This window comes from Ovis aries, chromosome 3, assembly GCF_016772045.2.
Source record: "Ovis aries strain OAR_USU_Benz2616 breed Rambouillet chromosome 3, ARS-UI_Ramb_v3.0, whole genome shotgun sequence".
Lineage (NCBI taxonomy): Eukaryota > Metazoa > Chordata > Mammalia > Artiodactyla > Bovidae > Ovis > Ovis aries.
This window is the reverse complement of record NC_056056.1, coordinates 62,962,165-62,976,223: the sequence shown is the minus strand read 5'-3', so window position 1 is coordinate 62,976,223 and position 14,059 is coordinate 62,962,165. Positions and strand designations below refer to the sequence as shown.

General features: G+C 33.3%; 1 protein-coding gene across 1 annotated transcript in view; it reads left to right on the top strand.

Annotated features, from left to right (window-relative positions):
• Positions 1-9,555, top strand: part of PEX13 (peroxisomal biogenesis factor 13) — a 33,713-nt gene extending 24,158 nt beyond the window's left edge. Inside the window, exons 2-4 of the mRNA XM_004005927.6 lie at positions 37-731; positions 4,406-4,531; positions 6,847-9,555. Coding sequence (XP_004005976.1) covers positions 37-731; positions 4,406-4,531; positions 6,847-7,145 — 1,120 coding nt within the window. The 3' untranslated portion in view covers positions 7,146-9,555. The remainder of the gene's footprint in view (positions 1-36; positions 732-4,405; positions 4,532-6,846) is intronic.
• The last annotated feature ends 4,504 nt before the right edge of the window (positions 9,556-14,059 follow it).

Here is a 14,059-nt window from a genome sequence, read left to right as displayed (position 1 = left end):
GCTTAAGTTACAATTTTGAATCTTTTTCGGTTTTAGATCTGCTGATTTGGGTCCTACTTTATTGACAAGACCTGGACAACCAACACTTACCAGAGTGCCACCACCCATTCTTCCAAGGCCATCACAGCAGACAGGAAGCAGCAATTTGAACACTTTCAGACCTGCTTACAGTTCATTTTCTTCTGGATATGGTGCCTATGGAAATTCATTTTATGGAAGCTATAGCCCTTATAGTTATGGATATAACGGGCTGGGCTATAACCGCCTTCGTATAGATGATCTTCCACCTAGTAGATTCGTTCAGCAAGCTGAAGAAAGCAGCAGAGGTGCATTTCAGTCCATTGAAAGCATTGTGCATGCATTTGCCTCTGTCAGCATGATGATGGATGCTACTTTTTCAGCTGTCTATAACAGTTTCAGGGCTGTATTGGATGTGGCAAACCACTTTTCCCGATTAAAAATACACTTCACAAAGGTTTTTTCAGCTTTTGCATTAGTTAGGACTATAAGATATCTTTATAGACGGTTACAGTGGATGATAGGTTTAAGAAGAGGCTTGGAGAATGAGGACCTATGGGCAGAAAGTGAAGGAACTGTGGCTTGTCTTGGTGCTGAGGACAGAGCAGCTAACTCAGCAAAATCTTGGCCAATATTCTTATTCTTTGCCGTTATCCTTGGTGGTCCTTACCTCATCTGGAAACTGCTATCTACTCACAGTGATGAAGTAACAGGTAAGAGTAATAGAATGGGTTTAACAACCATGTAACAAGGATTTCCCTGGTGATCCAGCAGTTAAGACTTCATCTTCCAACGTAGAGGGTGTGGGTTCAATATCTGGTCAGAGAGCTATGATCCCACATACCTCACAGACAACGAAAACATCCAAACGGAAGCAATGCTAAATTCAATAAAGACCTTTAAAAAATGGTATACATCGAAACAAAAAATACTGTATATATGTATAAATCTTAAATTTTAATAACTTAGTTAATTAGCTTTTTTATATTCATTTGTATTTAATCTTTTGATTGAGTTATTTTTTTTTTCAGTTAAGAACTTCAAAACTGGAAGAGGAACATATAGCAAAAACAGACTTGTTTTATTCTTGGTTAGTTCAGTTTAACAGCACACATGACTTAACTGCTGTTCAGAAAGTACTACACTTCATGCTGTAGAAGATACAGAGATAACATAGGGAATTAAACCCCTATCCTTTTTAAAATGTACTGAGAGAGAAGTAAGTGAGGTACATATATAGGTAATTGTAGTGAGGCATAAAGAGTGTAAGGAGTATGACAGTTGGTGAGAAACATAAGATTTATGGAACCTTTTTTATATGAAAGACACTGCTATGTATTTTGAGTATTTTACTCATTTAATTCTTAAAACAATCCTAAGAGGAATTATCCTCATTTTACAAGTGATAGAACTAAAGTTCAAAGAAGTAGTTGCTCAGGGTCACATCTTTAATAAGCCAAAACCAAAATGAGGCATCTTTTGACTGTTAAGCCCCTATTCTGTCAACTGGTACAGAGTATTATCTCTATTTAGAATTGAAGCTGACGTTTTTTGACTATTCGTATCTAGAAAGAAGTAGCATCTAAGTTAGATTTTGGAAAGACAGATACTTTTCCATCAGTTATGTAAGAAAAAAACAAGACTGTGAAGCAGATGAAATAGCTTGAACAAAAGTATATAGGCAGGAACTATAAGAATTGTTCATCAACTGTCCTATAATATTGGATAGAAGGATACTGGAAAGTAAGGCTGAGAAATTATATTGGAACCTAGAAATGGAAGATCTTAATTTCCACAGAGAGGAGTCAAAAGATGCAGTTTCCTGTAAGAGAGTAGGAAAGGATACAATCCAAGACAGGTGAAAAGGAGAGGTGATTTTTTAATCTGAGGCCAGAGAGGGAGCATGTGTCCATTAGTAAAGTTTTATTAGAACATAGCCACATTCATTCATGTGCATTTTATTATGGCTGCTTATGTACTGAAAGACCAGAGTTGATTAGTTTATAACAGAAACCCTGTCTTTGTTGGTACTCCTGTTGCCTTGCACTTGTTCTACACACTGCATATCTCAGTATTATAACTTGACAATGTATTGAGTGAGACATGTAGTGTTAAACTGCAGTACATATTTTTTATTATGAGTGTAGACATGCCTCATGAGAAAGGAACAGTGAAGTAGACTTTGAATGTCACACTTTGAAGGCGCAGTATTGTCTGGATTGAATATATTGAATTAGGTGGCAAAAAGCATTGCATTTGTTATGCAGTGACAACATAGCTATGTTAAAGTGACACAATATACATCACCATTCCCAGACTGAGCACTCATCACAGTATTCCCAACTAACAGGAAGTCAACAGTCAGAAAAATCAGAAAATTCAAAATGGAATATCTCATCAGAACAGAATTCCCTCACCTGAAAACAGGGTTGGGGAGAAGGAGCAAACAAAGAAAAATAAGCCTGCAATCAAAGTAAGTTTCTGAGGGGCTGCTTTGTCAGATTAGCAAGGAAATCTGTTTACCATTGGTTATTGCAACAGCCAAGGAAATATGTTCAGAGAAAGTAAACTTGTTTGAGACTGTTAACATTCTAGGGAGAACAGTTTCTGGAAGAGTATTTGAAACAACTGCAATAGTCATTTTAAAACTAGGCAAATGGATTTACTTGGCTTGAATGGATTTACTTGGCTTATGAAGACCCAGTAGATATTGATACTGTTCAGTAGTTTATTGGAAGAATCCTGTTGAGTTTGAAGTGGTTGAAGATGTTGCCTCTGTGAACAGACTGCAGGGAACAACTACAGATGAGTATTTTCAAAGCAGTTGGAAAACACTAATCCAACTTGAAGTTACATCTACAGAGATGTGTTGTAACTAATGGTAAAAATTTGTGTGTAACAGAAGACTGGGCAGGACAAAATTTACAGAATTTTGAATATATAGTTTTTAAAGCCTATAGTTATTCATAGTATTCTTCATCAGCAGATATACTGCAGAAAATATTTGAACTTATCATATCTTATTGAACTAGTAATGTCAAAGATGAACTTCAGCCATTCTTGTGGACATAACTGTTACCAGTTCTGTGAATTCTTATCTGAAGAAGCTGAAGATACTGACTTGCCCTACCATACAGCAGTGAGATGACTGAGCACTCAGTGGTTAAGTTTTATTACTGTTTTGGGAGGATCAAGGCCAAGATTGAAATTTTTCTGAAAAACAAGAATCACTATGAGCCACTATTAGAAAACACTAAGTGGCTTTAAAAATCAGTCTTTGCTGCAGACTTGGTAATCTTCTTAATGAATCCAACCTAAAACTGTAAGGCAAAATAGCATTGGAGTAAAATTACTTTTACAACAAATATTGTTTGAATCACAAGTAATGTCACATTGCTTTTATACCTCATAGGCTGTCAAAAGTTAATGAAACAAGATTTCCGTTCCCACATGAATTTGCAGCAGTTACACTTTTCTATGTCATTCTACAATTCAGAGGTGTTTTTGGACCTCCATGCAAGTGTGGAGGAAATGTCCATATTTCAGAACCCATTTAACTGCCATTGAAGACCTTCCATTTAATGTTCATTTGAAAGTGATTAGTTTCTAATGAAATGACATGTTAAAAGGTTAATATCAAGAGAACTTAACTTCTATGATGTTCACCTTCTTAGGATGAATATGCTTATTAAAATCACATATTCAATGAATTGGCATTAGAATTTAGCAATGCATATCTTTGAAAAAACATTTCCAAAATGAGATACCTTAAATTTCATTACAAATTAGTGTCAACAGATGTATATTTGCAATCGATAATAGATGATAGAAAATATTATCTTTGAACCCCAAATTAAATGAAATATCCTACCCCAAAAAGATTCCATTCTTTACAATAGATCTATATTACCAAAAAAGAACTCAATTATTATATTTTGAATTTTTCATAAAATGTATGGAAAATTTTTTTCTGTCATTTTATAAGAAACTATACAACACGTTCAATTTTGCCTCATGGCCTAAAAAGTTTAAAATATTTCCTATCAAAATTATTTTACTCTTTAAAAAAAAAATTATTTTACTCTCTTAAAAAAAATTGCCAACCTCTGGCTTAAAATAAGGAAACTAGAATTTGGAACTTAAAGAAAAAACTGTATAAAAGATATTGTAATGAACATATTATTGATCTTACATAGTGTTAATTGTGGAAATTACTTTGCGGGACAGCTCTTCTCTTGGTAAATAAGTTTATATAGCTTGCAAACCACAGCCACTGGAATATCTTTTTTTTAACTTCCATTCATAGGGTCGCAAAGAGTCGGACATGACTGAGCGACTTGAACTGAACTGAACTGAACCTAATCTTAATTCTTAATTTGGTTTATAGACAATACCAACTGGGCAAGTGGTGAGGATGACCATGTAGTTGCTAGAGCAGAATATGATTTTGTTGCTGTATCTGAAGAAGAAATTTCTTTCCGTGCTGGTGATATGCTGAACTTAGCTCTCAAAGGTAAGAAAACATGAATAAATGGGAATTACCTGTGCACTTTTAGAATTTGTAAATGTATTGAAAACTGCATTAAAGCATCGTGGGGGACAAAAAGGATCTTGGTCATTGTTAGTTAACTCAGAGGTAGTTACTAGAATTTCTTTTTGTCAGTGTAAACCTTTGAAATCTGGGGGAGTGGGAGAGAAATGTCTCAGCAAAGTTGTTCCAATATTTCACTGAGATAAGGAAAGATTTTGTTTATATGATCTCTTCTAAACTTAAAACATTTGAATTCCAAGTTAATTACCAAACCCAAAACATGAGGTAAGCACTAAATGTGAAGAACCTAATAAACCAAAGTAATTGCCTGGCATCATCTAAGACATCCCTGTTGGTCTTTTGTTGCTGAGACTAGTGTTGCTTTTTTACTTGAATCATGTTTGCCTTAGAGACTTCAACATGAATATTTAGGAATTATTATCGTAAAGTATTAAAGAACCTCAGCCAGAAATTTATAGACATTCAGGTTAATTTTCAGACCAGGTTGCTAATAGTTTTTAATGGCTCCAAACAAAATGGCCTTTTCCTCCACTTAATGATCAGAAGTTTTATAGATTTACCAAAAACAAAAAATGATTTTTTGTATGTGTGTATTTGTAGGGATTGTTTTTGCTATGAAAAGTCACATTTTGTTGGTAAAGATACTAGTAACAATAATAAGAATGCTTAGTATGTACCAGGGGGGAATTCCCTGGCAGTCCAGTGGTTAGGACTCAGTACTCTAAACTGCCTAGAGCCAGGGTCCAACCCCTGGTTGAGGAACTAAGATTCCACTAACTGCAGAGTGGTCAAAAAAAGAAAAAAATAAATATACTAGACACTGTACATATTTCATTTAAACCTTATAATAATACTGGGAAGTAAGTACTGTTATTATTCTGTTCCTGGCTTACACATGAGAAAACTGAAACTCAGAATGAGTGAGTTGTCCAGTGTTACCTAAACTGTAATGGAGATGGACTGTGAACCCAGGTTTATCTGACTTCAGAACCTATATTTTAATCCATGTGATCTGTTAATGGAAACTGCCATTTTATTGGTGTTAGTCACTCTTTACATAAGGAAGAAACATCTTCAGTGTTCAAATGATTAGTTTAATTCAGTAACTAGTTGAAAATCTTGGATCAAATTTACTAAATCTCTGCCTCATCTCTTCACACACAAAACCTAGGCTTCCAAGAAAAAATTTTAAATAAGGTAAATTTAAGAAAAATTCTGGCTGTTAGGTATTATATTCATGTTTTTCTTCTAGTCAAAATAGTGATTTACTTACATTTCAAAACAATTCTTTCTTTTTAAGATATATTGTTAGAGGAAGATACAGATAATTAGTTTTAATAAATTAAAAGTAAAGATCAAATGTGGATTCTTTCAATTATAATATTCCAGAAAAATTTTATATCTCAAATTATTCTTTAACTAATAGTGCCTTTTAACACTTTGGCTTTGCTTCTTTATTCATTGCTAACATAGATATGTTAGGGCATTTAGAACAAAATCAGTCACAGACATGGTTAATTTAACTTTTTTTCCTTCTAATAGAGAAACATGAAAATGTCATATTATGCTGGAATTACAGTTTTGAACTAAAACTTAACAGCTTTTTAAAGACATAAATAAAAATAGCACAATATTGTAAAGCAACTATGCTTCAGTAAATTTTCTTTTTAAATAGGTGGGAGTATTTAAATAATCTTTTCTACTTTAAGCTTAGAGTATTAACTTTTTGTTATGTGGCTGTAGGTAACTGAGGTCTTCAATTTTTGCCCACCTTGGGTTAAAATTAACATTCATTGTCCTTCAGGATTGTGAATCGTAATCACATAGAATGGATTTTTTTAAATTTCAGCCAAAAATATATAAAGAAAGCTGGCTTATATAAATGAATGTATCTATTTTCTATACTCACTCTAACTTATCAAGAAGTAGTGAGATACTCATTCCTTAAATTTCAGTTTAAAATACGAAAGACATTGATGTTAATTTTCAGCTTTTGAGAGAACTGAATTTTTTTTCTCTATGAATGCACCCACTGACATAAACTTTATGTTCTTCAAGGCTGAAAAAAATTTTCATAAATACAAAATTAAAAATGTTATAAGAAGGGATCCTAGAATTGAGCCTAGTCATCTTGATTTTAAATATTCATGTGCACTATTTATTTATGAGTATACTATATTATGTAAGTATAACACAGATTTTAACATTTTGCTATCAATATTCTGTTGGACCTTCAAAGTATGTTAAAATTACAAGGCTGTCTTTTCTTCCATCAGAGCAACAACCCAGAGTGCGTGGTTGGCTTCTGGCCAGTCTTGATGGTCAAACAACAGGACTTATACCTGCTAATTATGTCAAAATTCTTGGTAAAAGAAGAGGTAGAAAAACAGTGGAATCCAGTAAAATTTCCAAGCAGCAACAGTCTTTTACCAACACAACACTAATTAAAGGAGCCACAGCTGCTGATTCTTTGGATGACCAGGAAGCTGCCTTTGAATCTGTTTTTGTTGAAACTAATAAGGTTCCAGTTGCATCTGATTCCACTGGGAAAAATGGAGATAAACAAGATCTTTGATAACTTTCATTGTTTGCCTGAAGTTGAACTATAGAGTACTTTTTAAAAATTTCTTCTTACAAAGAAATTAATCTACAATCCAATGAAAACATTTGTTAATGACTATTTAAGATGTTTTGCTGCTAGAAGTTATTAAAGTTGTACACTAGTATGTTGGTCTAGTGACCTGGTTATGTTTTACGAGTTATTGGACCATGAGGATATTTGTTTAGCCTAGATTATAAGATTATGGAGACTATCATTTTCATCTTATTTGAAACCCTGTGTTTCTCCTGAAAGAGTAAGATTGATGAACTGTAGAATACAGTTTGCTACAGTAGGGATCACTAATACATTTTAAAATTCTAGTTTAATTGACTTGGAATCCTCAGGAATTGAGTGACTGCATGAGAACAGGCTAATTTTTCTACAACTTTAAATAAACTGAATAATAAAAATTTTCTGATGTGTATTACATCCAGTATTGGGTTTGCTTTAGACAGTAGTAAAATGTTTTCACCCAACAACAATTAATGCTATTATGTTTTATTGTATTTTTGAAAATTCTATCTTAGAAAGGTTGCTAAAAGCATTGTGAAGGAAATGGTTCCAGGGTGATAGTTAGCCTGAATAGTTTTCCTTGCTAGTAAAAAGGCTATAATTTATCTTTCTTACAGATTGCTTCCTTTTCTTCAGAGGGTCATATGACTTTTTATATGTATGACTAGTTTTCATCCTAGGTGAATTAGAATTCTTAATCTGAAAGATTTACTTTGTTTTTCTCCAGCCTAGACTCAAGTTCTTTAAGTTTGCAACTCAATTCTAGCAGTAATGATTTTAAATTTTTTCACAGATTCTCTGCTTTTACCTATTAAAATTATTTTTTAAATTCCATGTTCAGGCTATTCCTTAAACATTGAGAGTGTATCACATTAGGTACATACTTCTTTTAGGTTCAGTTTTTACTACTGAGACTATAAATGCTGAATTGCCATTTAGAATATGATAATATTATTTGACTTGTTTAGGAATGATTTTAGGTACAGTTAAATTTCAGTACACTGAATATTTCCCCACAAAATTGGAAAATTAATATACTTGCTATTGTCATATTACAAAGATATCAGTTATACAGAGTATAAAAATATATTACAGATATTGTTGAAAACTTGAAATTATTTGATAAAGACTTTGATCTTTTTCTTATAGAGTTTATGTTCAACAATTAAGTAATTCTGGAATAGTTGAAATTAAAACATTCGGAACCAAGTATATGAATAATCAACATAGAATTTTACTAAATGCTTCTTGGGAAACTCTTTTGTGACAATATAGTAAGTAATGTATTATTTAAAATACAGTGTTGACCCCATGCAGAAAAAAGTAATAAAATAGTAAAATTGTTACCTAGACGTATTTTTCTAACACCTAGTTCTTCAGACCTTCCAGTTGAGGAGATTAAGTTACTTATATACTATTTTCCATTTGTATTCTAAAGTTAGAGGTTCTGCTCTGCTTTGTTAGAAAGTCATTTATGGAAATTTTGTTTTTGAAACAAATTTTTTATAAAACATTATCAAATTTGATGTTGAGACATCTAAATTGAATGCAAGTAGAGGTGAAATTTTGAGTTGGTGCTATTTAGATTAGAAAAGGGGTCTTTATGATTGCTATTAAAGATGTATAGGGACAAGAGTATAGCACAAAATAAATGACAAAAACAATTTTACTTTTCTTTTTTTTTGGTTAAGAATGCTAAATTGCAACATATATTTTATGTACATTATTTGTGTCTAAAAATTCTTTTTCTAATAAGAATCTAGAAAAGGAATTTAGGAATAAGCAAAGAAATTTTGTAACCTTTCTTATCATGACAGTTTTAGGTTTCAATATTGTTATTTTTAGAAACTTATTTAAGGACTGCTTTGTAGAAACTTGTTTAAGGACTGCTTTGTAGAAATTACAAACTGAAACAAAAACATTTTCAATTAAATACAATAATCACAAGTAACAACAATAAAACAGGTTTCATTTAATTTTTTTTCTGATTGTAGTTTATCAGTATAGAAAGGAAAAAGGTAAGCTTTATAAATTTTCATGTTTTAACATTTTATTTAGGTATTTGATTTAGTCTATCAGTGTGTCATATATTCACTTGAATACTGATGTCCTTTATCTTGTGCTAAGAATAAATATTAAATGCAGATAACATTTTATTTTTAATAGATTGTGAAGTTATTTTATTGGACAAATAAAAATATATTAAAGTTGATTGACATTTTCTGAAGACAAACTGTTAACTGCTTTACAGGATTGCAATTAATGTAAAAGTCTGTTTTTCTTCATATCATTGTGTATATTAGCTACTGCAGATCCATGTGTCTTTTCTATTGTGATTAAAGAAAATATTGAATTTACACTTATATAAAAATTACCTTGAAGATGAGTTAACTCATTATTGACCGGGGAATTTTTGAAGAAACTAACACCTATGGCCAGCAGTTTTTATTTCAGCCACCCAAAAGTTAATTCTGTTATTTCACTAGCACCCTTCGGGTTATTACATCCAGTAGTTATACCTGACATACCTGTAAAGTCTCCAGCCCAGTGAGTTTCATTTTCACTCTCCGTGTCAGAATCCATCACTCAGGTTTTTTTTCTTTTCTTTTTTATTCTTTTTTCTATCTGAATCAGAACTGTATTCTGAAGAACTATCATCTTCTGAGACACTAGTGTATATGTCCCTTACACAATCAGAGAAGAGAAAGTATCTACATAAAATTCACTGAAAAATGCTTCTTCCTCAAAATTTTATGAAATAAACTTGCATTTTAAATATACACAAGGTTGGAACAAAAACCCAGCAGAGCAAAATGGGAAATGATAATGATAATCATAAGTTGTATAATGAGCCCTTGATCAATTTCAAGCTCTAACAACTTTTCACAGTGATGCTGATTATATCACTCTCTAAAAAATGTATTGATACATCTCCAGGCAATAATGTATTAAAATAAGACCTCATAAAATAAATAAATTTATATTTTAAAAAAAGACCTCAGATCTAGTTTTTGGGAGACCTAGATTCTAGTCTGGACAATACTTAACTGTGAGGTTTACTTACTGTAAGATTATTTTTCAGTTTCCTCATTGATAACTGGTGATAGCTGCTATATCTGCCTCACGTAAGAGTGCTTTTTTAAATGTAAATCAAAAGAGATTATGGCAGCTATATATTTTGTAATTTTTTCCATGTTTATTTGAACTCACATCCTATTAAAATGGCACAAGGTATTTATATCAATTTCAAATTTCATATTCACACATAATTAAAAGTTGAAATTAGTTCACTAGTACTTATAACTTTGCCTGCTGCTGCTGCTGCTGCTAAGTCGCATCAGTTGTGTCTGACTCTGTGTGATCCCTTAGACCGCAGCCCACCAGGCTCCTCTGTCCCTGGGATTCTCCAGGCAAGAATATTGGAGTGGGTTGCCATTTCCTTCTCCATTGCATGAAAGTGATAAGTGAAAGTGAAGTCGCTCAGTCATATCTGACTCTTGGCGACCCCATGGACTGTAGGTAGGCTTCTCAGTCCATGGGATATTCCAGGGAAGCGTACTGGAGTGGAGTGCCATTGCCTTCTCCAACTTTGCCTGAAATGTAATTTTAAATTACTTTGCTGAATACTTGAACAGCCTAGAAAAATGCAGTGGAATATTTATTCAACACAAAGAAATTTTGTGTTTTAAGCATTGCCTTGAAGTATCCTTTCATATTGTATGTTGTTTTTATGTAGGTCATCTCATTTGGGAGAAGGAACTGTTTCTTTTAAATTAAAACAAATAAGTCATGAATCCTCTGGAGTACTTACTATATTATGCCCTATGAATAGTTTTTCACATTTAAAGAAGTAATGTTTTAAGTATTCTAACCTAACAGTGTTTCTCTCATAAATTATTGTTTTTTAAGAATTTCACATGCTCAGAATTGACTCAGTTATTGATTACACTCTAATAATGACACCAGTATCATTGGTCTAGAAAATCTATAGTTTTATTCTGCTTCATTTTACCCTAATACTTTTTTCATCTGCTGCCTGCAATTCCATACTCTCCACTCTCTTCTTTTTTTTTTTTTCAATTTTAGATATCTTTTTATTTTATTTATTTATTTTTTTAATTTTAAAATCTTTAATTCTTACATGCGTTCCCAAACATGAACCCCCTCCCACCTCCCTCCCCATAACATCTTTCTGGGTCATCCCCATGCACCAGCCCCAAGCATGCTGCATCCTGCGTCAGACATAGACTGGCGATTCAATTCACATGATAGTATACATGTTAGAATGGCATTCTCCCAAATCATCCCACCCTCTCCCTCTCCCTCTGAGTCCAAAAGTCCGTTATACACATCTGTGTCTCTTTCCCTGTCTTGCATACAGGGTCGTCATTGCCATCTTCCTAAATTCCATATATATGTGTTAGTATACTGTATTGGTGTTTTTCTTTCTGGCTTACTTCACTCTGTATAATCGGCTCCAGTTTCATCCATCTCAACAGAACTGATTCAAATGAATTCTTTTTAACAGCTGAGTAATACTCCATTGTGTATATGTACCACAGCTTTCTTATCCATTCATCTGCTGATGGACATCTAGGTTGTTTCCATGTCCTGGCTATTATAAACAGTGCTGCGATGAACATTGGGGTACATGTGTCTCTTTCAATTCTGGTTTCCTCGGTGTGTATGCCCAGAAGTGGGATTGCTGGGTCATAAGGTAGTTCTATTTGCAATTTTTAAGGAATCTCCACACTGTTCTCCATAGTGGCTGTACTAGTTTGCATTCCCACCAACAGTGTAGGAGGGTTCCCTTTTCTCCACACCCTCTCCAGCATTTATTGCTTGCAGATTTTTGGATCGCAGCCATTCTGACTGGTGTGAAGTGGTACCTCATTGTGGTTTTGATTTGCATTTCTCTAATAATGAGTGATGTTGAGCATCTTTTCATGTGTTTGTTAGCCATCCGTATGTCTTCTTTGGAGAAATGTCTATTTAGTTCTTTGGCCCATTTTTTGATTGGGTCATTTATTTTTCTGGAGTTGAGCTGCATAAGTTGCTTGTATATTTTTGAGATTAGTTGTTTGTCAGTTGCTTCATTTGCTATTATTTTCTCCCATTCCGAAGGCTGTCTTTTCACCTTGCTTATATTTTCCTTTTTTGTGCAGAAGCTTTTAATTTTAATTAGATCCCATTTGTTTATTTTTGCTTTTATTTCCAGAATTCTGGGAGGTGGATCATAGAGGATCCTGCTGTGATTTATGTCTGAGAGTGTTTTGCCTATGTTCTCCTCTAGGAGTTTTATAGTTTCTGATCTTACATTTAGATCTTTAATCCATTTTGAGTTTATTTTTGTGTGCGGTGTTAGAAAGTGATCTAGTTTCATTCTTTTACAAGTGGTTGACCAGTTTTCCCAGCACCACTTGTTAAAGAGATTGTCTTTACTCCATTGTATATTCTTGCCTCCTTTGTCAAAGATAAGGTGTCCATATGTGTGTGGATTTATCTCTGGGCTTTCTATTTTGTTCCATTGATCTATATGTCTGTCTTTGTGCCAGTACCATACTGTCTTGATGACTGTGGCTTTGTAGTAGAGCCTGAAGTCAGGCAAGTTGATTCCTCCAGTTCCATTCTTCTTTCTCAAGATTGCTTTGGCTATTCGAGGTTTTTGTATTTCCATACAAATCTTGAAATTATTTGTTCTAGTTCTGTGAAAAATGTGGCTGGTAGCTTGATAGGGATTGCATTGAATTTGTAAATTGCTTTGGGTAGTATACTCATTTTCACTATATTGATTCTTCCAATCCATGAACATCGTATATTTCTCCATCTATTAGTGTCCTCTTTGATTTCTTTCATCAGTGTTTTATAGTTTTCTATATATAGGTCTTTAGTTTCTTTAGGAAGATATATTCCTAAGTATTTTATTCTTTTCGTTGCAATGGTGAATGGAATTGTTTCCTTAATTTCTTTTTCTACTTTCTCATTATTAGTGTATAGGAATGCAAGGGATTTCTGTGTGTTGATTTTATATCCTGCAACTTTACTATATTCATTGATGAGCTCTAGTAATTTTCTGGTGGAGTCTTTAGGGTTTTCCATGTAGAGGATCATGTCATCTGCAAACAGTGAGAGTTTTACTTCTTCTTTTCCAATTTGGATTCCTTTTATTTCTTATTCTGCTCTGATTGCTGTGGCCAAAACTTCCAGAACTATGTTGAATAGTAGCGGTGAAAGTGGACACCCTTGTCTTGTTCCTGACTTTAGGGGAAATGCTTTCAATTTTTCACCATTGAGGATAATGTTTGCTGTGGGTTTGTCATAGATAGCTTTTATTATGTTGAGGTATGTTCCTTCTATTCCTGCTTTCTGGAGAGTTTTTATCATAAATGGATGTTGAATTTTGTCAAAGGCCTTCTCTGCATCTATTGAGATAATCATATGGTTTTTATTTTTCAATTTGTTAATGTGGTGAATTACATTGATTGATTTGCGGATATTGAAGAATCCTTGCATCCCTGGGATAAAGCCCACTTGGTCATGGTGTATGATCTTTTTAATGTGTTGTTGGATTCTGATTGCTAGAATTTTGTTGAGGATTTTTGCATCTATGTTCATCAGAGATATTGGCCTGTAGTTTTCTTTTTTTGTGACATCTTTGTCAGGTTTTGGTATTAGGGTGATGGTGGCCTCATAGAATGAGTTTGGAAGTTTACCTTCCTCTGCAATTTTCTGGAAGAGTTTGAGTAGGATAGGTGTTAGCTCTTCTCGAAATTTTTGGTAGAATTCAGCTGTGAAGCCATCTGGACCTGGGCTTTTGTTTGCTGGAAGATTTCTGATTACAGTATCAATTTCCGTGCTTGTGATGGGTCTGTTAA